The sequence below is a fragment of the Rhincodon typus genome, chromosome 23, assembly GCF_021869965.1.
Source record: "Rhincodon typus isolate 14 chromosome 23, sRhiTyp1.1, whole genome shotgun sequence".
NCBI lineage: Eukaryota > Metazoa > Chordata > Chondrichthyes > Orectolobiformes > Rhincodontidae > Rhincodon > Rhincodon typus.
In genome coordinates this window covers 1,466,956-1,490,868 of record NC_063354.1, presented here as the reverse complement: position 1 = coordinate 1,490,868, position 23,913 = coordinate 1,466,956, and the positions used below count along the sequence as shown (strand labels likewise).

Below are 23,913 nucleotides of genomic sequence, written 5' to 3'. Positions count from 1 at the left end.
TTGATGTTTAGTCATTATGGTAATGAGAGAACATGGCAGCCAATTTGTACATTGCAAGATCCCACAAACGGTAAGATAATTATTTTAAACAATGTTAGTTCAGGGTGAAATATTGGTTCCAAGATTCCAAGGATGGCTCCTGTTCATTTTAAAAATAGGATTTTTTATGTTCACTTGAGAGGGAAGGCAAAACTTTGGTCAACATCTCGTCTAAAAATGGCACATCAGACAGTGCAGTGCTCCCTCCGTGCTGCACTCCCAGGGGAGTAGAGAATTCCAAAGATTCACAATTCTTTGAGTAAAAGAATTTCTCCTCATCTCAATCCTATATAGACAGCCCCTATCCGGAGACTGTGAGTCAAGTTTTGGAATTTTATCAGCATCTTTATAGATGTTTTCAACACAGAAGGGAGGCCTTTTGTTCAAAACTCTGAAGTGCATGCCAACACAAATGAATGGCTAAGGACAGCTTAAATATTACAAGAGTTTCTGATTCAACCACCCTTTCGGGCAATGAGTTCCAAACTCCCACCACCCTCTGAGTAAAAAAAAGCTGTTCTCAACTCTCCTCTTAGATTTGTCTTCTTAACTTAAATCTGTGCCCTAGTTATTGACCTTTCTACTAAAGGAATAAGTGCCTTCTTATCCATGCTACTCATACTCCTCATCAACTTAAACACCCTAATCAGGTCTCCTCTTTCCCTTCACTGCTGCAAAGAAAACAAACCCAGCCTATTTGATCTTTCCTTCTAGCTCAGACCCTCCAGCCCAGGCAATGTTCTGGTAAAACTCTTCTGCACTCTCTCTAGTGGAATCATATTTTTGCTATTTGCCCTGTCAAGTTAAGAATTTTATACTTTACTTCTAAACTTCAGGCACTAAAGGCAGTCTACTGAATGTCTTGTCATGAAACAATCCTATTATCCCAGGTGCCAGTCCAGTGAGCCTTAATTTCACTCCTCCTTAGGCCATGTATATCCTTTCCTGGGTATTAGCCAAATAGATGTTGCAAGTTTCCCAGATCTCTGCACCCTACCAGATCTGGCACATCTCTGATTTTCATTGTACCACCTTCAGTGGTCTTCACGCAAGCTGGCTGGCCTTAATGGCTCAAATTCCCTCCCTCAAACTCTCTGTCTCTGCATCTGACTCACCTCCGTTGAGATGCGCGATTAAATCTGCCTCCTTAAATGAGCATTTTATCACCTCGCCCACTATGTCCCCAGTGACTCAGCACCACATTTAATTTGATTACTCTTATGTGAAGCATCTTGAACACCTTTTTTCAAAATGGTTTCCGGAGGGGGTGAAACACAGATTCTAGAAAATATTGAACATAAACTCCACTTGCTAGAGTGCTCACTAATTCCAAAATAAGATCTATGGTGGAAAAAAAAATGCAGTACATGATAAAAATCTACATAAAACGGAACCACCTAACAGTTATTTGTTTGGTAGTTCACCTTCCTTCATTCATGATTAATCTCAGCCTTTAGACATCAGCATTACAATTCTGAATTCATATTTAATGGGAAAGGAGCAGCATAAAGTTTTCAGGCTGATGACTTTTGCCTTGTTCCATCATTTTTTTTCATTTTCTCACACCTGCTCTCCAGAGGAGACAGGAGCGTGCATGAGATCCCGATAACCGCCCCTAGGGATTGGGGGCAACGTGGTGACAGGGACCTGGACCACGAGCAGCATTGAGCCTGTCATTCCTGTCCTTGCCCCTGCCCATTCGCCCTCCATCCTATCATAGATACTCCCAGTCATTCCTTCCCTAGCCTCCATAGGTGCTTCAAACACTGAAGTATCTAACACTCTCCAGTTCCGATGAACGGTCCTTGACCTGAAATACTAACTCGCTCTGTCTTCACAGATTTGAGTGGTTCCTGCATTTTCTAATTTCATTTCAGGTTTCCAGTATCTATGTTCTATTGAAAAGTCTTGTTTCATTCCGCTGTATATTTTCTCTTGAACCCATAAACCCCAGACTAGTTTACCTTCTGGGAGGGGAAGGGTGAGGTGGGAGTAGTTGCAAGAAGTGAATTACGATAGAGAAATTAATGCTGATTTCTTTTCTGTTACTTCTTCATGTTCAGTGGGATTGGAGTCCGAAGATTTTCAGGACCACCTTCGTCTCAAAACCTCCTTGACCGAGTTGGTCGTAATGGACCCAGAACTCTAGCGTCGCTTTCAACTGATGCCAGAGAACTAGCCAAATCTGTTCGTACCATCATTGAAGCAGACTGTAAGTTATTAGCTGGTGAACCAGGTTTACTGCTACTCCAACTCAGGTACTCTCACATCATAACTACTAGATTCAGTTAGACTTAAATGCAGGAATCTAAAACTAGGGCTCATATTGTAAGACAGTCACTAATATATTACTTTATTTTTGTTATACCAATTTATAAGAATATTAGATCCATCGGGGAAGGATTGACAGGCTGGCTGTCTCCTCTTTTAAAAAGAGAAGGCTGGCCCAGTTTAGGTATAAAATTAGAAAAGGGGTTGGCACAGTGGATTTATAGACTCATACAGCACGGAAACAGACCCTTCGGCCCAACTTATCTGCACCAACCAACTTTCCCGAACTAAACTAGTCCCACTTGCCCGCATTTGGCCCATATCCCTCTAAACCTTTCCTATTCATGTACCTATACAGATGTCTTATAAATGTTGTAACTGTACCTGCATCTACCACTTCCTCTGACAGTTCATTCCATATATGAACCAACCTCTGTGTGAAAAAGTTGCCCCTCGGATCACTTTTAAATCTTTCTGCTCTCATCTTAAAAATATACCCCCTAGTTCTGAAATTCATCTGCTATGCAATTGCCTACTCAACTTCTCCAAATCACACCGAAACACCTCTGCATCCTCCTACAGTTTACTTTCCACCCAGCTGTATGTTGTCTGAATTCTATAAAATGCAGTTTCAGTGCAGCCATCAGAACTATTCCTCTGGGCTTGTTCATGCACAGGAATATTAACATTCCAGTTCACCTGGTACCAGGGAGAATGGAGGCGGCTTTTTGTGGGCAATATCACTAATCTTTGTTTTGTTTGACACTAGAAGGGAAACAGCTCTGGGTAGCGAGATAAAAAAGAGAGATTGGTACTACAGTACTTTTACAAAACTAATTCCCTAACAAAAATAGTTTACTTTCCACACTTTGCCACTGTCCAAACAAATGCTCTGGTGGACCTCACAGATTACCAGCCTATAGATGTAGTGCTGAGACCCCGGTGTTAGATTATCCAGGTCTCAGGCGATCAGTGGGCAGCACAAGGAGAGATTTGTTGACTTTGAACAATGTGAGAAACTCCTGAATGGCATCTATTCATACTCTTATTTGATTCCATATTTAACCCTACCATCTCTGCTTCATCAGTGCATTCTCCATTCATTTAATCCCTTTCCTCCATTCTGCTAACCCACAGTGTCCTCTGATCCCCTTGAAGATTTTCTTGAAATCTTAAAGATGTTGGTTTAAATCTGACCTGTTTTATTATGAAATAAACTTCTTTTCAGAATTCTGATATTAGGGCCAGAGATGTTTCTGCTGGGAGTGAACAGATAACTGTAGGCAAGTGTTTTTTTCCCTCTTTTTCTCTCTCTTGAGGTTGTAAAAAGCAGGTAAGAATGGACAGTTCCTCTTACCAGATGGAGGGCAGTGTGCAAGTCACTACAAACTGCTGCCAGATATGCTCTGAGCTTTCAGCACACTGGTGGGGCTGTGCGACACTTTGTCCAAGATTTGTTCTCATTAATTTTTTCAAAAGCTCTGTCGAGGATATAGAGTGTTTGATTGAAAATAAACAGGGGAGCAAAACTCAGCTTGTGCACCCGGGCCCCTCTGTCCTGAATTGCTGCACACAACTGTAGAGGAGAAGGGGCTTATTCACAACACTACAGTATAGGGACTCTCCACACACTGTTGAAAGTGACCATCCTCTGGGTCTTAAACCACCCACTTCAGTTGTTGGTGACAGTCAATTAATATTGACGCCAAACAAATAGTTACGAGTGCTACCCTTGAAAAAGAAATGAACCACGCAGGATTAAATAGGAGTTATTATTCTACTATATGAAATGTACAGCATATAATTACACCACTCAGCTACCATGTGAGCCTCCTTTTCCTTGTCTCAGCTTAACAAGATATCTTTTTAATCCAGTGCTTCCCAAACTTTTTCCCACTGTGACTGTATTTCAAGGCTTAAAATTTGTTGTATCCCCTGAGTGACAACTGAGAGTGTGAAGGGGAGGGAGATAGGGATACAGAACAACCATTGCTGTCTCTGAGGTTGCAACCTCAAGATTTGAGCTTGCAGCAACACTAAGGGCCCTAAGCCTTACACCTGGATTCCACAGGTGGTCCTCACACCTGGCCTTCACACCTGGCATTCACACTGGAACAGCAAATAATAATTGTTCACAACTCAAACAAAGTTCTGTTTTAACGTAACCTTGACTAAATTTCTCTGCCTCAACATCTCTGCCCTTCTTTAAGCTGATCCCTGAAGCCTTCCCCTTCAATTATCTGTGTTCATTTCTCCTTCTGTGACTCTGAGTCACGTTTTCTTTGATAACCTAATGCTTGTGAAATGCCCCAGAACATTTTGCAACGTTGAAAATGCTATTTAAATCTATTTTGTTGTGCAGGATGACAGATTCTCAGAGAGTAAGGATATCAAGAGATACAGAGCTAAAGCAAACATGTGTCATTAAGATACAGATAAGACATGATCTGATGGAGTATCAGAACAGGTTTGAAGGGCTGATTGGCCTCTTCCTCCGACCAGGCAGTTCTTCCATTATCTGTTGGAAAATTGTGGAGACAAAACAATATTGCTGGTTTTTTTAAAACAAAACCAAATGTTTATTGTCCTGATATCATTGTCCTGAAGCCTAGCAGACCTCCTCCACTGCACACAGTACTCAAGCCAATATTTCACAACTAGCTCCAAACTAACTCAGAACTTCCTGGGATGCTGCTTAATTCAGTTGGCCAAGAGCTTGATGTTTAATAATGTTGATGGTACGGATTTAATCCCTGAACCAGTTGAGGTCATTCTGGCAGCTTGCCTCTTCTCCTTGCCCCATCGTGATACCATATCCTGGAAATGTATGAAAAGCCGTGAGGAATAGCCCTCAGACCACTAAGACGCTAAAAGAAGAGAGTGAGAATTGCCTGGCTTCAGGAAAGCATGGTAGCATCTGGGAATTAGAGCAACAAGTGACCTTTGAATAACAAGCTTAAGGGGAGTAAACATCCTAAAGAGTAAGGGATGGAAGAGATGGTGTGAGAGACAGTTATACAGAGCAGGAACAATAGAGGATTTAGCGGAGGGATATGGACTAAGCACTAGAAGGGGAAATGATAATGCAATGGCAATGTCGTTGGACTGGTAATCCAGAGATCCAAGATAAACTGGTGCTGCTTAACAATTAATAAACCTGCAGTATAAAACTAGTCTCAGTATCTGAACTGTCATTCAATTGCATAAAAACCCGTGTGGCTCAGTAATGTCCTTTAGGGAAAGAAATCAGCCATCCTTACCTGATCTGGGCTACAGGAGACTGCAGACCCAGAGAAATGCAATTGACTCTTAACTGACATCTGAAATGGTCCAACAGGCCATTCAGTTCGAGAGCAAGTAGGGATGGGCAAGAAGTATTGTCCTTCACACCAACACCCACACCTCATGACAACATAAAAAACAGTCTGAGGAGAGAAAGAAAAGCAGACCAGTTATTAGAGGTTATTGGAGAGTGGGATAGAGCAAATGATAAAGAATGTCAGAGAGAGAGAGAGTAAGGAGTGACCAGAGAGCAGGAGAGGATTTTTGAAAGACTGTCAGGTTTTTGGAGAGTCAGCACAGGACAGAGACGTAGGGGTTTTCTGATACTGGTTGTGAGGAAGGCAGAAACACATAACAAGCCACGAGTCTGTAGGCCACATGCAGTAAGTGCAGCAGAGAAACGTGACTGGAGGCGGGGTGGGAGGAGAAAATTTGATCAGAGCAGAATAGTTTGCTCATCAGACAGTTCCCTCAGTTATAGTCAGAGACAGATGCCTCGACCTCACTATTTGGAACATAGAGCAATTAGCTTTGACCAGAGAAGAGCATCCTCTGGGGGAAAAAGCCTGTCAGCTTAGTGTGGCATGTGAGTGTGAGGAGCAGAACTGCTGCAGTGTGACATGGATTGCAGCTCCCAGACTGAGCTGTTAGCAGCTCAGTCCCAGCTACAGTTTGCTGCTGGGGTCCAGTGCCCAGAACAGTACTTTTATCATACATAGCTTTACAGAGAGGATTTGAACTTTTATAGTGTTTAGTCACAACAGTCAGCAGTTAGTGTCAAACTAATTACCTTTTGGTGCAGTCACTGTTGTTATGTTGGCAAAAGCTGCAGCCATTTTACTGACAGCGGGATCCCTCAAACTGCAACTGGGTAAATGTTTGGTTTATCTGTTTTTAGGGGTAGCTGAAGTAAGAATGCTGGCTCCTCTCATACTTTAAGCAGCATCCAAACAGGCAGCTTAGGACTTCCCTTGGGAATTGAGTATCTGTTCTGAAGGATGGATTCTGAAGCACTGCAGCACTTGCTGAGTACTGCACTGCTACATCTGGTTAAGCCAAGCTGAATTTGCTGGAGCAGTGCTCGAGCCCACAGTCTCAAAGCTCTGGTAAAAGTAATAGCACTGAGGGAAGTAGACACATTACGTCTTTTTCTGAGATCACTGTTCTAACATCCTTCCCAAACTTTTGGTCAGAACACAAGTAGATCTTAAACATCTCATTCTACCTCATCAGAACTTACACAACACCAGGTTATAGTGCAACAGGTTTATTTGAACTCAAAAGCTTTCGAAGCGTTGCTCCTTTGTCAGGCTGACTTCACCTGACGAAGGAACAATGCTCTGAAAGCTTGTGATTTCTAATAAACCTGTTGGACTATAACCTAGTGTCATGTGACTTCTAACTTTGTCCACCCCAGTCCAACACCAGCACCTCCACATCATTCTATCGCCATCACTGCAATAGATGCATGTTGGCTAACCCACAACTGTAGCAGCTTGGGCGAAAAGGCAGGAAGAAATTAAAGCTGACTCATTTGGGTGGGGTGCCTCCTGTGCCTGTCAGGGCAGCATGCCCTTGATGCTGCCACTCCTGAAAGCTCCATCCCTGCTTCGTGTCCACCCCTGATCTCAAAACCTCAGTGTCTCATCTTGCTTCATTTCCACCACAATCCCCAGCCCAGCTGTGGCTACAACTTGCTTCTGGTTCTGCTGGATTGGTTGCTGGTGAAGGGTCTAAAGTTTCCTGTCACTTGGAGGCAAAGGTCCTACTCTCTGGTAATTAAGAACGGGAACTGGGGTATTATCATGTGGGGCAGCTAGATTTAAAGTTGTAAACTTAACCGGGGAGGTTAGTGAAGACTAGCACCAACCCCCCTGCCCCACCCCACCCCCCAAACCCTTGCCCTAGCACCCACGCAGAAGTGTAAAATTAGCCCCAATTGTTTCTCAGAATCTTGAAATCGGACCTTATCCCAGTTTTGACACTTCCAGGAATTTTATCAGAATGTGTTTTCTGTTGGAGATGCTCTCTAGCTGAGGTTCAAAAGGAATATTTCTTACTTGCAAATGTCACTGGTGTCATAACTTGAAAATCTCTGTTCAGTTCTCCTACCGAGGCTGGGATCACTGGTGTCTCCCACCTCGCGTGTCTGTCCTTTACAGCTCTGATCTAAATCCAATCACCGGGCTACACCAGCTGACACTGAGGCCCCATGGGATGTGGGAATCCCTGGCAGAGTGAATCTCTGACCATCCGGCTAGGATTTCTCTTTTAGACAGCGAGACCTTGTATTTGTATACTTAAATACATTTCTATATTTACATAAGATAAATTATTCACCTTCCTCAGGTCAGGAAATAAATTGAAAGAAAGACAGACTTGCATTTATAACTTCAAGTCTTTCCTTGAAGTCCATAAAGTGTATGTAAAATATAGTCATTGTTGTAGTATATGGTATCCACCAACAATACAAGCTGCAACAAACACAATTTGATAATGATCAGCTGCCTCCTTGATGTTGGTTAAGGGATAAATGTTCACCAAGACACTGAGGAGAACTTAACCTCTCATCTTCAAATAATGGTTATGTGATATTTTATATCCACCTTATTTTCCTCTATTCTTTCATGGAATGTGAGCACTGCTGGCAAGGCCAGCATCAGCTGTCTATATCAATTGCCCAAGAACTGAGTTGCTTAGCAGGTTATTTCAGAGGGCGGTTAAGGGTCAACCATGTTGTTGAGGTTCCAGAGTCACATGTAGGCCAGACTGCGGAAGGATTTGGCAGATTTCCTTTCCTTAAGTCATTAGCAAACCACTATTATCAATACTGTCATAGTCCCCATTACTGAGAATGGCATTCCATTCCAGGTCATCATGAATAGAATTTAAATTCTATTGGTACAATTAGAAAACATGTCCTCAGGTTACTCGCCCAGCGACATTACCACAACATCACCAACACCTCTCTGAGAGGGCAGAGAGAGACACTTCTACATCTCACCTGAAAGACAGCGTGAACAGAAGTGCAGCACTGACCCTCCGACAGTGCGATGCTCCCTCAGCGCTGACCCTCCGACAGTGCGGCACTCCCTCAGCACTGACCCTCCGACAGTGCAGCTCTCCCTCAGTACTGACCCTCCCACAGTGCAGCACTCCCTCAGTACTGACCCTCCCACAGTGCGGCACTCCCTCAGTACTGACCCTCCGACAGTGCGGCACTCCCTCAGTACTGACCCTCCGACAGTGCGGCACTCCCTCAGTACTGACCCTCCGATAGTGCGGCGCTCCTTCAGTACTGACCCTCTGATAGTGTGGCGCTCCTTCAGTACTGACCCTCTGATAGTGCGGCGCTCCCTCAGTACTGACCCTCTGATAGTGCGGCGCTTCTTCAGTACTGACCCTCTGATAGTGCGGCACTCCCTCAGCACTGACCCTCCAACAACTCCCTCAGTACTGACCCTCCAACAAGCCATATATTAAGGAGCCTTTAAGTCAAAGGATCAAAGAAGTGGGTTTTAATTCATGTCTTAAAGGAGGAAAGTGAGGCATTGACGTTTAGGGAGGGAATTCCAGAGCTTGAGTCCTTCGCAGCTGAGGGCACGCCTGGCAGTAGTGAAATGATTAAAATTGTTTGATTAAAATCAGATGCACAAGAGGTGAACTATCCTTTTTGCTCATTGTTGTTTTGTCAGATTTATCTGTAAAAGTACTTGGGACATTTTACTATGTTAAAGGTGCTGTATAAATGCAAGTTGTTGTGTTCTGCAGTATGGGAGGTGAGTCACTTGTAAGTTTTGGGCTGAGTCACTGTTCCAGGTGACTTCAATCTGACCTGAATCCTGGACAAAGGGTTAATGTGTGGAGTACCCCTTGGAGCATGTTCAGGCTATATTTGTGTTTTTCAAGAAAACCCAAAGTGTCTGCCAGGAACAGAGAGTTAATGATGTGCAGACAGCTCAGGCATGCACTCCGGCGTCAGAATGCTGTGTGATTCCTTTTCTGTCCCAGTAATGGTAACTATGCTGAGGGGACAACATGGAAACCAGGAGAAAAAACAAGGGTCAGACCACTGCTCACTTTCTCAAAAGACGAATCATACGCAGTCTCCCGTAACCCCATAGCCCCAGCCTGTAACCTCTCCCCAACCTTCCATTCTGTTCCACTTGCTTCTCCCCATCTCTTTTAAGCGATAAAATCCATCACATTTTCACTTTCTGTCAATTCTGAACAAAAGTCGTGTTGTACTTGAAACGTTAACTCTCTTTCTGTCTCTCTACAGATGCTGCTAGACCCACTGAGTTTCTCCAGCACTTTCTGTTTTTGTTGCAGATTTTCAGCATGTTCAGTAGAGAGGAAAGCCTCTTATATATTGCTGAGCTCTGTGTCTTCTGCTGGTCTCAGTCCTGCCCTGCATTCTGATGCACACTCAGCGTGTCATGAGCTGCCCCTTAACCTCCAAATGGTTCCCAGTGTCCATCATGGACTTTGTCCGTGGAACAGCAGATAGGAATGCACCACAGGGGTCTCTCAGCCAGACCCCAACTGGCCAACGCTGTTTTGAGGTCATTCAGGTTTACACTGATGGGCCTGCATTTTGTGCAGAAACAAATTTTTTAGATTTTAAAATTACTTTTGTTTAATCCTGCTTGTTTTTAATTAAATGCAAACCTCTCTCATCTTGCTCCAATCTTTTGGGTATTGCTCATGTAATTATTCTATTCTATTTAAAAGTTACAGCCATTAAATTGTATTTGTAGAGTTGTGCTGTACCAGAGGCGTCTGAGTGTTACATGATGCTTTTTAAGGAAATGGCACAGTAGATTACAGTGTAACACATAATCCTCAGGTCGATTACTTGCTGGTGTGAATGCCGCTGACATGAATTTTCATAGTGGAACATTAAATCCAGTTGTCCTCCTATTACTTACCGCCACACGTCAGAGCCAAAAGGGTCGACCCTGCAAAATAGAAATGGAGAAGACAAAAGGCATTGACACAAACTTCGCACCAAGACACCGGAGATTCAAAGGGAGACCTGTTACTGACATTGACGCAGTGGGCTGCAATCTGATCTTTCATATAGATGTAGGCTTGATTTTCATCACAACCTATGTGAAATGAATTTTATGAAATGATACAGCCACTTCACATTCTTGACTAGTGAACCCTGATGGACTATGGGCACATGTAAACATTCAGGCAAAATTCAGACTAAGCTGTCCTTGACTTACTCTGTAACTCACCCTGTGCTGTACTTGCCTTGAGAGTGTTTGATGGGTACAATATAGAAGGAGCTTCGCTTTCTGTTTACTTTCAGTTTAAAAGAGTAGAGGAAGCTTTATTCTGTGTCTAACCCGGTGCTGTTCATGTACTGGGTGTGTTTGATGGGGATTGTGTTGAAGAAACCAAATTTTCCATTTCCCTTTGGTTTTAAATGAGCAGAGAGAGTTTTACGTTGTATCTAATCCTATGCTGTCCCTGACCTGGGATTGTTTGATGGGGACAGTGTAGAGGAAGCTTTACCCTGTATCTAACCCCATTTTTCTCTCTGTCCTGAAAGTGTTTGATGGGGACTGTGTCAAGGGAGTTTTACTTGCTGTTTATTTTTAGTTTAAAGGAGTAGAGGAGCTTGATTTTGTGTGAAAGAGTAGAGGTAGTTTTACTCCGTATCTAACCCTGTACTTTCCCTGTTGTGGGAGTGTTTGATGGGGACAGTGTGGAGAGAGCTTTATTTTCATTTAAAAGATTAGAGAGACCTTTCCTTTCAGTTTAAAATGTAGAGAGAGCTTTACACTGTCCAAGAATATGCACTATACCTGTTATGGGAGTATTTGATGGGGACAATGTCAATGGAACAATGGTGTACATCTACTCTGCATTCTATTTATCCAGAGAGCATTTAACAGTTACACAACAGATACCAAAAACACAAAGGTTTCCCTGCACTGACATCCCAAACCTCCAATATAAATATCCTCCCAAATTCTGCAGTTTCACGTCAGAGAGAAAAATAACCTGTCTGATGCCATAAGTAAGCCTCAAGCATCATTGTCAAGGCCCTTCCTCCCCACCAGGCATGTGATAAAACAGAGTAAAAACTTAAGGCCAGTAAAAACCTGATCCTTCCGGGGGCTTCATCCCAAATGATGCTTTCTGAAAAACGAGAAAACAGACAGAGAGATAGAGGATGTAATGTGAGCAGCAGAAATCTGCTGCATAATCTAGCATGGTAATGGCAGTGTTGTGAGTGTCTCCTGGTTGTCAGGTCACTTTAACCTCACTAATGATTCTTCTCAGGTTCTTGTCACAGAATTATTATGGCACAGAAGGGGGTCACTCAGCCCATTGTATCTGCACCAGCTCTTCAAACGAGCATCATTACCATGTGCCCTTTCCCCAGACCCTTGTCACTTTCGCTGCCACTAAGAAGTGATATTTTCTCAGTTAAGACAATTAGCCAAAGAATCAGGGATGATGGGGTGACACGGTGGCTCAGTGGTTAGCACTGCTGCCTCACAGCATCAGTGACCCAGGTTTGATTCCAGCCTTGGGTGATTGTCTATGGTGGAGTCTGCATGTCCTCCCTATGTCTGCGTGGGTTTCCTTCGGGTGCTCCGGTTTCCTCCCACAGTCCAAAGATGTGCAGACTAGGTGGACAGGCCATGCTAAATTGCACGTAGTGTCCAGGGATGTGCAGGATGAGTGGGTTAGCCTTGGTAAATGCAGGGTTACTGGGATAGGGTAGGGCATGGGTCTGGTTGGAATGCTCTTTGGAGGGTCAGTGCAGACTTGATGGGCTGAAAGGCCTCTAACAGCACCGCTGTTAATGTGGAAATTGCTGCCTGAAGAATGGTGGGAACACAGAATTGTTAGAGCACAGTAGCTGGCTATTCATCCCGTTGTGTGGCATCAATGCATCTCGTGCCATTATTCACTTTCTCCCCATAACCCTGCACAATCTTCCTTTTTAGATAATGATCTAATTCTCTCTTGACTATCCGATTGAAGCTACCTCCACCACACTCACAGGTGATGCATTTCAGATCCTAACCACACTGTGATGACTGTGTGAGAACATTTCTCCATTTCTCCCTCTCTCTTTGTGGTCTCTTCAAATCCTGCAATCTTTCAAGGTGTCTGTGCTCCTCCAATTCTGGTTCTTGTACATCCCAGTTTTCTTGGCTTCACCACTAGCAGCAGAGCCTTTAGCCACCTGGGTCCTAACCTCTAGAATTCCCTCCAGGTAAAAGGGTTGTCGGGCTGAAGGAGGTTACAGAGTTAAATGTGGTAAAGGAGCAAGCTGAGGACATGCATGTAAAAATAAAATTGGGCAAAGTTAAATGTTTACGATGGTACCAGATACAGCACTCACTGCTTCTGGTGCTAGTTGTGAAGTCAGTTCCTCCAGCAGGCTATCAGTTTTGGCTAAGTTGCTTTAGTGCTTGTGCCTGTATTCAGGTTTTGACATTTAACAGTTTGTTTTTGAACCTTCCCATCAATGGGCTAATTCTACAAATATTACACAAGATCTTTCTATCGGTTGTCTTATTGTCAAGCTCAGCTTCTCAACATCCCTGTTTCCTGATTGCTGGTTAATTATGTTTTACACCGTATTTTAATTGTTTGTTCATATTCAACATTTCCTGGAGTAGTGCAGGACAAACCATCGCTCGAAATGACAAGGGTGGAAGTTGGTGAGGAGCTGGGAGGGGAATAAGTTCAATATTGCTCCCCCCGTTACTGAACTGCGAGGATATGGGGTGGGGAATATCAGGTTATGATCTCTTGCAACAGGAAAACAGAACCCTGTCTAGTGCCTAGTTAGAAGCTGGTGACTCGTAGGCCCCTGAACTTGTGTTTGAAACAGACATTAGACATTTGCATGTGCAAACTGGGGTCCTGAATGCAGCACCTTGCATTTATATAGTGGCACTCATGCTGCAAAACATCTTAAGTTGTTTTAGGAACCGCAATGAAACTAGTCAGCAATGGGAGCAGAACCCACACTGTACGCACAATCATGAGGTCCAAACCAGCACTCCTTTGAGCGAAGATAAGAGGTTGTTCACATGAAGCTAATAAAGCTTTCAAAGGGTTTAAGTACTAAGGAGTTTGCAGGGACAGAAGTTTATCCCTCTGCTCCCCCAATATATACAATCAGGCTGGCTGCAGATATGCAGCTCTCGGATTAAGTTCCCTGATAGAAATGTAATAATTTCAAGAAGATCTTGTGTTAAACTGGTGAAAAGATTTTCCTACTGCTGTCTTTTCCCATTGAGTTCTGATTACTTTGTCTTTCTCATGATAGGTCTGCCTTATGGATGGGAAGAAGCTTATACAGCAGACGGGATTAAATATTTTATCAAGTAAGTGCCTCAGAGAATGCACGTGGGCAAGCCGCAATGATCACAGTTTACAACAAGGGTCACCCTCTTAAGACAGAGATAAGAAGAATATTTTCTGAAGGTTGCGAGTCTTTGGAATTCACTTCCTCAAAAGGCAGTGGATACAGAACCTTAAAATATTTTAAATCAGAAGTAGGTAAATTCTTGATTACCATGGGGATGAAAGATTATTGAAGAAAGACAGGAATGTAGAGTTAAAGTTAAAATCAGATCAGCTGTGATCATATTGAATGGCAGAGCAGGGAGAGAAAAGAAAAAGGGAAGGAATAGAGAGGGGCGTGAGAAAGAGGGAGAAGTGAAGGAAGCAAGAGGTTATGAGGTAGAGGGAAGAATGTAGTTGCTGGTCCAACCGAGGACCTAGTCAGATTACAGAATATAGAGCAGAAGATCAAACTATTTAAAACAAATTATTGAAAGATGAAGGTGGGGAAATTGCAGATATTTACCTGCCAGGAATTGAGTAACCTTCCGTGAATGCACCTTCCCATTGGAAAGAATCATATGGCACAAAGGCCATTCAGCCCATTGTGCCTATGCTGGGTGTTTAGAAGTGGTATTCAATTAGCCTTGGCTTCCCTGCTCTTTCCTGATAGCTCTGAAATTGTCCTTTACAAATATTAATCCACTTCTCCTTTTGAAAGTTATTATTGAATCTGCTTCCATCAGGCTCTGCATTCCAGACTAACTCCCGTCCTGCTGTGTAAAAACAGTTCTCCCCATTGCCCCTCTGCTTTTGGTACCTATTATCCTAAATCTGAACACTGACTCTCTCTTTGCATTCTTTCAAAATATAAAATGTGGAAGTAATATTTTTTACATACTTGAACACAATAAGCAAAGTGGCTGAATGGATTTAGCTGAAATTCATAACAAAGCAATCCATAAAGTCCGCACTGACTGTTTCATTCGGGTTCAGAGGTCTTTCTGACTGTGTGTACACACAGAGTGGATCCTGGTGATTTCTCAAACTTTATTCCTAAAGCTCTTCCTATTCCACTTTGTAATCCCCCTCACCCCCAGTTAGATTCCTGATTAAAGGAGTAATACTGAGTTCCAGTCAGGGACTCAAGAGGACCCATCTGGACAGTGTGTGACTGGTAGAAGCTGCACCGATTACCAGGCTGAGTCCAGCGAGAGCCCTTCTTGTTTTGATTGTGTTACTGAACTGTCAGGAGCCAATTAGTTTACCATCTGGGCCAAAGGAAAGCCAAATCTGCGTGTCAGATGAGCTGCTAGAAGTTGCATCAGGTTACGGTGAGGCGGGTACCATGTGAGCAAGGTGTCAGCAGCTGCATGCAGTTCCTAAAACCGGGTTCAAGGACAGTCCTCCCGATTTAATAACTGACTAATTCAATGTTGGAACTATTAGGAACTGACAACTGAGATCCAGTCCTGATCATAGGCTTTTGACCAATGCAACTAAATACACTTTAAATGCAGGGGGACAGGCATAATTTAAACTGCAAGTGTATGCTGTAGTCCATCATGCACAGCCATGGCTTTGTGAGTAACACTCTCACCTCTGTCAGTAGGTTGTGGGTATGAATCTCAATGCAGAGTTCTTAACATAGAAATCCAGGCTGACACTCCACATGTCAGCACTTGAGCGAATGCTACACTGACAGAGGTACCCTGTTTCAAATGTGTGGCTACCCTCTGAGCTGGATGTGGAAGATTCCGTGGCAGACATTTTTCAAGGGCAGCAGTGAGAATTTTAGGCTCGCAATAGTTGCATCTAATTCACATCCACAAAACAAAGTATTTTAATGGCAACCAAAATGCTAAAACAGCATAGCCTGTCAATGTGCAATGGGCCAAAAATATAAATCAGTTAGGATATTGAGGTCTTGGAGAGGGTACAGAAAAGATGTACCAGAGACAAGGGAGCATACTTTTGTGTGGTCAGGGATGTGGATTTCTCTAGCTAATCCAGCATTTATTGTCAATCCCTAATTACCCAGAGGGCAATTAAGAGTCAACCACATTGCTGTGAGTCTGGAGTCACATGGAAGCCAGACCAGGTAAGGATAGCAGTTTCTTTTCCAATAACAGCATTAGTGAACCAGATGGGTTTTTCCAACAATAGTTTCATGATCATCATTAGACTTTTAATTCTACATTTTTGTTGGATTCAACCATCTGCCATGGTAGGATTTGAACCCAGTTCCCCAGAACAGTACCTGGGTTCCTGGATTATATGCTAGTGATAATACCACTGAGCCATAGCCTCCCTTTTAACATTATTCAGGGTGTTTATCGAGTGGATAAGGAGAAACTGTTTCCAGTGGATAGGTTGGGGAGGGGTGTGGCTAATCAAGGGATTAAGGGTAATTGGCAACAAAAAAAAACAAGATGGCTGATGAGGAGAAATATATTTACACAGCTAGTTGAGGTCTGGCATGTCCTATCTGAAAATGCGGTGGAAGCAGATTCAGCAGGAACGTTTAAGTAAGAATTAAGTAAATATTCAAAAAGCAAAATTTGCAGAATTTAGGGGACTTGGTGTGAAGAAATCCAATTTTCCAGCTGTTTTAAAGAGTTAACACAGGCACAATAGGCTGTCCCTGTACTGTATGTTACTATTAGTTTGATTACTCTCCCTTCACCTTTAGTGCCAGTGCACCACTGTTCCCACACAGTGTCATGGTGTCAACCTAACACCAGAGAATCCCAGATAACAAGGTGTAGAGCTGGATGAACACAGCAGGCAAAGCAGCATCAGAGGAGCAGGAAGGCTGACGTTTCAGGCCTAGACCCTTACCTTCCCCTTCCCACTTACAAATTGGCAGTATAACTTTGTGTCCTACCACAAACCACAGTTGGCGCATTCTGAATCTGGATATGGCTGATTGCCTTTCTGAATAATTGTCACTGGTGGTTGAGCCTGTGATGTCAAACCTCATATTTACAATGCTTGTACGCAGAACTTTAACCTTTTGTATGTTTGTTGGTAAAAGAATGAGGTAACCCAGAGAATGTGTGTTTTTAATTGTAATCCATCGTGTACTCCTTCAATTAATGATGGTAGATGTGGTTAAGTATTTGGTTTCTCCTGCTATTATTGCTGCATTTGGTTAAAACTGTATCATAGGGTCAGAGAGATGTGCATGGAAACAGACCCTTTGGTCCAACTCGTCCATGCCACCAGATATCCTAAATTAATCTACTCTCATTTGACAGCATTTGGTCCATACCCCTCTAAACCCTTCCCATTCACGTACCCATCCAGATGCCTTTTAAATGTTGTAATTGTACCAGCCTCCACCACTTCCTCTGGCAGCTCGTTCTATGCATGCACCACCCTTTGTGTGAAAAAGTTGCCCCTTAGGTCCCTGTTATATCTTTCTCCTCTCACCTTAAACCTATGCCCTCAAGTTTTGGACTCCCCTAGCCTGGGGAAAAGAGCTTAACTATTCACCCTATCCATGCTCCTCATGATTTTATAAACCTGTGCAAGGTCACCCCTCAGCCTCCGACCCTGCAGGGAAAATAGCCCCAGCCTATTCAGCCTCTCCCTGTAGCTGAAACCCTCCAACACTGGCGACATCCTTGTAAATCTTTTCTGAAACCTTTCAAATTTAACAACATCCTTCCTTTAGAAAAGAATTGAACTAGAATTGACTAGAATTGAATGCAGTATTCCAAAATTGGCCTAACCAATGTCCTGTACAGCCACCACATGACCTCCCAACTCCTAAACTCAATGCACTGACCAATAAAGGGCAAGGAGAGGCAATGGCCTAGTGGTATTATTGCTGGACTGTTAATCCAGAGACCCAGATAACATTTTGGGGGCCTGGATTGGAATCCTGCCACGCCAGATGGTGGAATTTGAATTCAATAAAATATCTGGAATTAATAATCTATTGATGACCATGAATCCATTGCTGATTGTTGGAAAAACCCACCTGGTTCACTAATGTTCTTTAGGGAAGGAAACTGCTATTATTACCTGGTCTGGCCTACATGTGGCTCCAGACCCACAGCAATGCAGTTGACTCTAAACTGGCCCTGGGCAATTAGGGTTGGACAATAAATGCTGCCTAGTGACATCCTCATCCCATTAATGAATAAAGGAAAACAAAATGCCTTCTTCACTACCCTGTATACCTGTGACTCCACTTTCAAGGAACTATGAACCTGCACTCCAAGCTCCCTTTGTTCGGCAACACTGCCCAGGACCTTCCCATTTAAGGTGTAAGTTCTGCCCAGATTTGCCCTACCAAAATGCAGCATCTCACATTTATATAAATTAAACTTCATCTGCTATGCTTCAGCCCATCGGCCCATCTGATCAAGGTACTCTGACTAATCCTCTTCACTGTCCACTGCGCCACCAATTTTGGTGTCATCTGCAAGCTTACTAACCATACCTCCTATGCATCCAAGTCATTTATATAACTGACAAAAATCAGTGGGCCCAGCACCAATCCTGTGGCACACCACTGGTCACAGGCCTTTAGCCTGAAAAGCAACCCTCCACCACCACCCTCTATCTCCTACCTTTGAGCCAGTTTTGTATCCAAATGGCTAGTTCTCCCTCTATTCTGTGTGATCTAACCTTGCTAACCAGTCTATCGTGCAGAACCTTGTCGAACACCTTACTGAAGTCCATATAGACCACATCCACCACTCTGCCCTCATCAATCCTCTTCATCACTTCTTCAAAAATTTCAGTCAAGTTGGTGGAACACTATTTCACACACAAAGCCGTGTTAGCTATCCCTCATCAGCCCATGCCTTTCCAAATACACTAAATCCTGTCCCTCAGAATCCCCTCCAACAACTTGCCCACCACTGATGTCAGGCTCACCAGTCTATTGTTCCCTGGCATTTCCTTACCACCTTCCTTAAATAGTGGCACCATGTTAGCCAATCTCCAATCTTCCAGCCATGGCTGTTGATTATGCAAATATCTCAGCAAGGACCCCAGCAATCACTTCCCTCGCTTCCCACAAAGTTCTAGGATACACCTGATCAGGTTCCTGGGATTTATTCACCTTTATGCCTTTTAAGAGGTCCAGCACCTCCTCCTCTGTAATATGGGCACTTTTCAAGATATCGCTGTTTATTTTCCAAAGTTCTCTAGCTTCCATATCCTTCTCCACATTAAACATTAATGCAAAATACTGGTTTAGTATCTCACCCACCTCCTGAGGTTCCACACATAGGTGGCCTTGCTGATCTTTAAGGGGCCCTATTCTCTCCCCTATTTACTCTTTTGACCTTAATGGATCTGTAGAATCCCTTTGGATTCTCCTTAACCCTATTTGCCAAAGCTATCTCATGTCCCCTTTTTGCCCTCCTGATTTTCCTCTTAAGTGTACTCCTACTACCCTCATACTCTTCTAGGGATTCACTTGATCCCTGCTATCTATACCTGACATATGCTTCCTTCTTTTTCTTGACCAGAATGTTAATTTCTGTAGTTGTCCAGCGTTCCCTACATTACCAGCTTTGCTCTTCACCATAACAAAAACATACTGTCTCTGGACTCTTGTTGTCTCATTTTTGAAGGCTTCCCACTTTCCAGCCAACCCTTTACCTGCAAATATCCGCACCCAGCAACTTTTGAAAGTTCTTGCTGAATATCGTCAAAATTGGCCTTGTTCCAATTTAGGACTCTGACTTTTAGATCAAGTCCAGCCTTTTCCATAACTATTTTAAAACTAATAGAATTATGATCACTTGCCCTAAAATGCTCCCCTATTAACACCTCAGTCACTTACCCTGCCTTATTTCCCAAGAGTAGGTCAAGTTTTGCTCTTTCTCTAGTAGGTACATCCACATATTGAATCAGAAAATTTACTTGTACACACTTAACACATTCCTCTCCATCTGATCCCTTAACACCATGGCAGCTCCAATCTAATTATGGAAGATTAAGATCCCCTATCATTACCACCCTGTTTTTCTTGTAGATAATTGATATCTCTGTACAAATTTGCTTCTCAATTTCCCACTGACTGTTGGGGCATCTGTAGTACAATCCCAATGAGGTGATTATCCCTTTCTTATTTCTCAGTTCCACCCAACACACTCCCTGGAATATCCTCCCTCAATACAGCCACAATGCTATGCTTAATCAAAAACTCCGCTCCCCCTCCTCTCTTGCCCCACCCCCTGCCATCCTTCCTATAGCATCTGTACCCTGGTACATTAAGTTGCCAATCCTGTCTATCCCTGAGCCACGTCTCTGTAATAGCTATGATATCCCAGTTCCATGTTCCCAACCATGTCCTGAGTTCATCTGCCTTAGCTGTCAAGCCTCTTGCATTGAAATAAATGCAATTTAATTTATCAGTCCTACCTCATTCTCTGTTTTGCTCCTGCCTGCCTTGACTATTTGACTTGCTCCTTTTCCCAACTGCACCAGCCTCAGACTGATCTATTTTCTCACCGTCTCTCTGGGAAACCCTAGAACAGTGCAGCCTGCTTTGAGAGGCCAAGACTTTTCTTAATTTGAAGACTCATCTTTTCATTTTTACCAATTGGATTGGTCACCACCCTGATTGAAATCAAGCTAACAATTAAACCCAAGCTAAGCTACTGTAGGGTAGGTCTATCAATGAAGTGGAACAGAGTCCAGGGTCTCATCAACTCATCCACTGCGTCTGCTTTGTCACAGTGTTATGTCTCACTGGGGTAGCACATCGTAAGTTGAGCACCATTATTCCCAGAGTTGTACCAAATGTTAAAGTTTTCCTTTAGAGAATAGACAGCAGCCCAGCTTGCCTGACTTTCAGAGCAGGGTTGTGTGGGTTTCCTCTGGGTGCTCCGGTTTCCTCCCACAGTCCAAAGATGTGCACATTAGGTGGATTGGCCATGGTAAATTGTTCATAGTGTTCAGAGATGTGTAGATGAGGTGGATTAACCATGGTAAATGCAGGGGCTACAGGGACTGGGGAGTGTATAGGGTCCGGGTAGAATGCTGTTCAGAGAGTCGGTACAGACTCGATGAGCCGAATAGCCTCTTTCTGTACTGTAGGGATTCTATGATTCTGTGAATGTATGGACCAAGTTTCTGTACTGAACAAGAATTATTATTGACAACAAATAGTTAGTCTATACCTACAGGTAAACAGATATAAACTATTGGAATATAACACTGCCAGTGAAAGCTGTAATCCCCTTATGAACTATTCATTGCACACACATTGACAAACACAAAAGGAAAATAAATTATTGGCAGAGAGTGAAAAATTGTAAAGTCAGTTCAGAGGTGTTTGCTTCCTGGTTCTGATGTTAAAATGATCCTTCAGCTGAGCAGACCCCTTGTTGCTCAGATGTCTTTCTGTGTATGTTTCCACTGATTTGTTAGTATACAGAGTGACTAGAAAATGTCACTGGGAAAATGTCTCTAATTTATTCACAGCTTACAGCAATTGCTGCGGCAGTTTTTAAACTGAGCTTTTGACTGCAGAGAAGAGGTTGCTTGTGGGCTGGGAGACAACCTACACTCTTCTTTTCCTCCCTTTCTCTGTTTCTGTAACTTGTTTCCAGTTCCAAGCTGCTCAGCCATGCGAGAACCAATCATAGTTGTTGGCAAGCGAAAAATCTCTGTCATTGATAACTGTCACTAGTCCATAGACCAATCAACCTCTTGTTGCCAACAAGAACTGTATCAATACATAACCTCCAGATCATCTGCAATTTGAATTTCAAACGCTGCTTGTTCAAACAGTTATATGCAATAATTTTCATGGGTATCAGGTTACTTGTTCTCAAAACTGCAGCCTCTCTTTCGAACACTGGTTCTTAAAACAGTTCTTTCTTATTTTAGTCAACAGGTTTTAAAAACACAAAAATAGAAAATTATGGTCTTTGTTTCTCACATTCATGACTGCAAGAGAAGCAAACACTGGGAAGACCAAAGCCACTGTCTTTATCCCCATCAGAAGTTCCCTATTCACAACTCCAGCTTTCTTCTTCACCGTGTCTGAAGGCTGAACCAGACTGTTTGTAACTTTGGTGTTCTATTTGACCCTGAGTTGAACTGCTAATTGCCTACTTCCACCTCCATAACTTTACAATACTTGGTCCCTCCTGAGCTTATCGACTTCATTGCCTCTTTTTGCTACCTCCAGACTCATCTATTTGAGTGCCTCCCTGGCTGGATTTCCACGTTCTTTCCTCCATAAATTTCAGCTCATCCAAAGTTCTACCCGAGCCCACACCAGTCTCCTTCATCCATCTCCTCTGTGCTTGATAACTAGCATTGGCTCCCAGCCCAAAACAAGCCTTGAAATCCCTTAATGCCCATCCACTCCTCTCCTCTGTAAACTCCTCCATTCCTACAACTGTTGGGCTATCTGTGATTATCTAATTCTGGCCTCTCACGTGTGTCCCCAGTTTTAATCATTCCACTGTCAGTGATTGTGCCTTCAACTGCTTGGGGCTAAATGGTGGAATTATCTCTCTAAACCTTTATATTTCTGTCTTCTTAAAATCTGCCATTTTGACCAAGCTTTATGTCATTTGGCCTAGTATCTTGTTATGTGGTTCAGTGGCAGGTTTTGTTTGATAACACTTTTGTGAAGTGGCTTATTGGGATGTAAAACGTACATATTTTGTTAGTGAGAGTGCTGAGTGAGACACACTATGAGAAGAGATGGGCTGGTGTATTTATTGACACTGAGTCTCCCCCGCCTCACTCCAGCAGGATGTCACTCACACAGAGGAAAACAGATCCATTGCTCCAGTCAGGCGCTAATAAAAAGAAAGGCCACAGATTACCACAAAAAAAAATCTGTTGGGGAAATGCAGTAAAATAAGCCAGACAAGTCCTTGCTGTATTCAGCTGTCCATCTGAAATTCAGGAACACAGCCTCTGTCTGCATTTGTGTTTATTTTGGGCACTGGGATCCACATGAATTTCCTGTTTTGAAGAACTGTGACAAAATAGTGTGATCATGTAATGTCATACTGGACAGATTCTGGGGTGGATTTTTCATTGCATGTTTCAAAAAGATGATTCAGTCAGTTGATTTGATTTGATTTATTGTTACAACTGCACAGGAGGTGCAAAAAATGAGATCAACATTAGATTTGAAATTAGAGAGGTCGATTCCACAGTCTAAGAACAACAGGGAAGAAGCTGTTCTTGAAACTGTTGGTGCTTGTGTTCAAGCTTCTGTATCTTCTGCCTGATGGAAGAGGCTTGAAGAGAGTATTACCGGGGTGCGAGGTGTCTTTGAAGATGTTGGCAGCCTTTCCGTGGCAATGAGACATGTAGGTGGAGTCCATGGGTGGGAGATTGGCTTCCGTGATGGCCTGAGCTGTTACACAACTTTCTGTAGTTTCTTACGGTCCTGGCCAGAGCAGTTGGCATACCAGGCCGTGATGCACCCAGATAGATTGCTTCCTATGGTGCATCTGTAAAAGTTGGTGAGTGTCCTTATGGCCATGCTGAATTTCCCAAGCCTCCTGAGGAGGAAAAGGTGTTGTCGTGCCTTCTTGACCATTGCATCTACCTGGGAGGTTCAGAGCAGATTGTTGGTGATCATCGCTCCGAGGAACCTGACATGTCAACCCAGGTCCATTGATGTAGATAGGGGCGTGTCCTCCTGCTTGCTTCCTGCAGTCAATGATCAGTTCTTTTGTTTTGCTGACATTGAGAGAGAGAGATTGTTATCACTGCACCACAACATCAAACACTCTTTCTCCTTTCTGTATTCTGACTCACCATTGTTTGATATCTGACCTACAAAGTGAACTTGCAGATGACGTTAGTACGAAATTTGCTCACACAGCTGTGAGCGTACAGGGAGAACAGGGGACTGAGTACACATCCTTGTGGGGCGCCACTGTTGAGGATTATCATGGAGGAGCTCAGAGAGAGGAGGAACTGCCGATGCTGGAGCCTAAGATAACAAGGTGTGGAGCTGGATGAACACTGCAGGCCAGGCAGCAT

The 23,913-nt window shown here is 43.3% G+C and overlaps 1 protein-coding gene across 1 annotated transcript in view; it reads left to right on the top strand.

The window, feature by feature from the left end:
- Positions 1-23,913, top strand: part of stxbp4 (syntaxin binding protein 4) — a 208,635-nt gene that overhangs the window by 175,051 nt on the left and 9,671 nt on the right. Inside the window, exons 15-16 of the mRNA XM_048610619.1 lie at positions 2,103-2,251; positions 13,904-13,961. Coding sequence (XP_048466576.1) covers positions 2,103-2,251; positions 13,904-13,961 — 207 coding nt within the window. The remainder of the gene's footprint in view (positions 1-2,102; positions 2,252-13,903; positions 13,962-23,913) is intronic.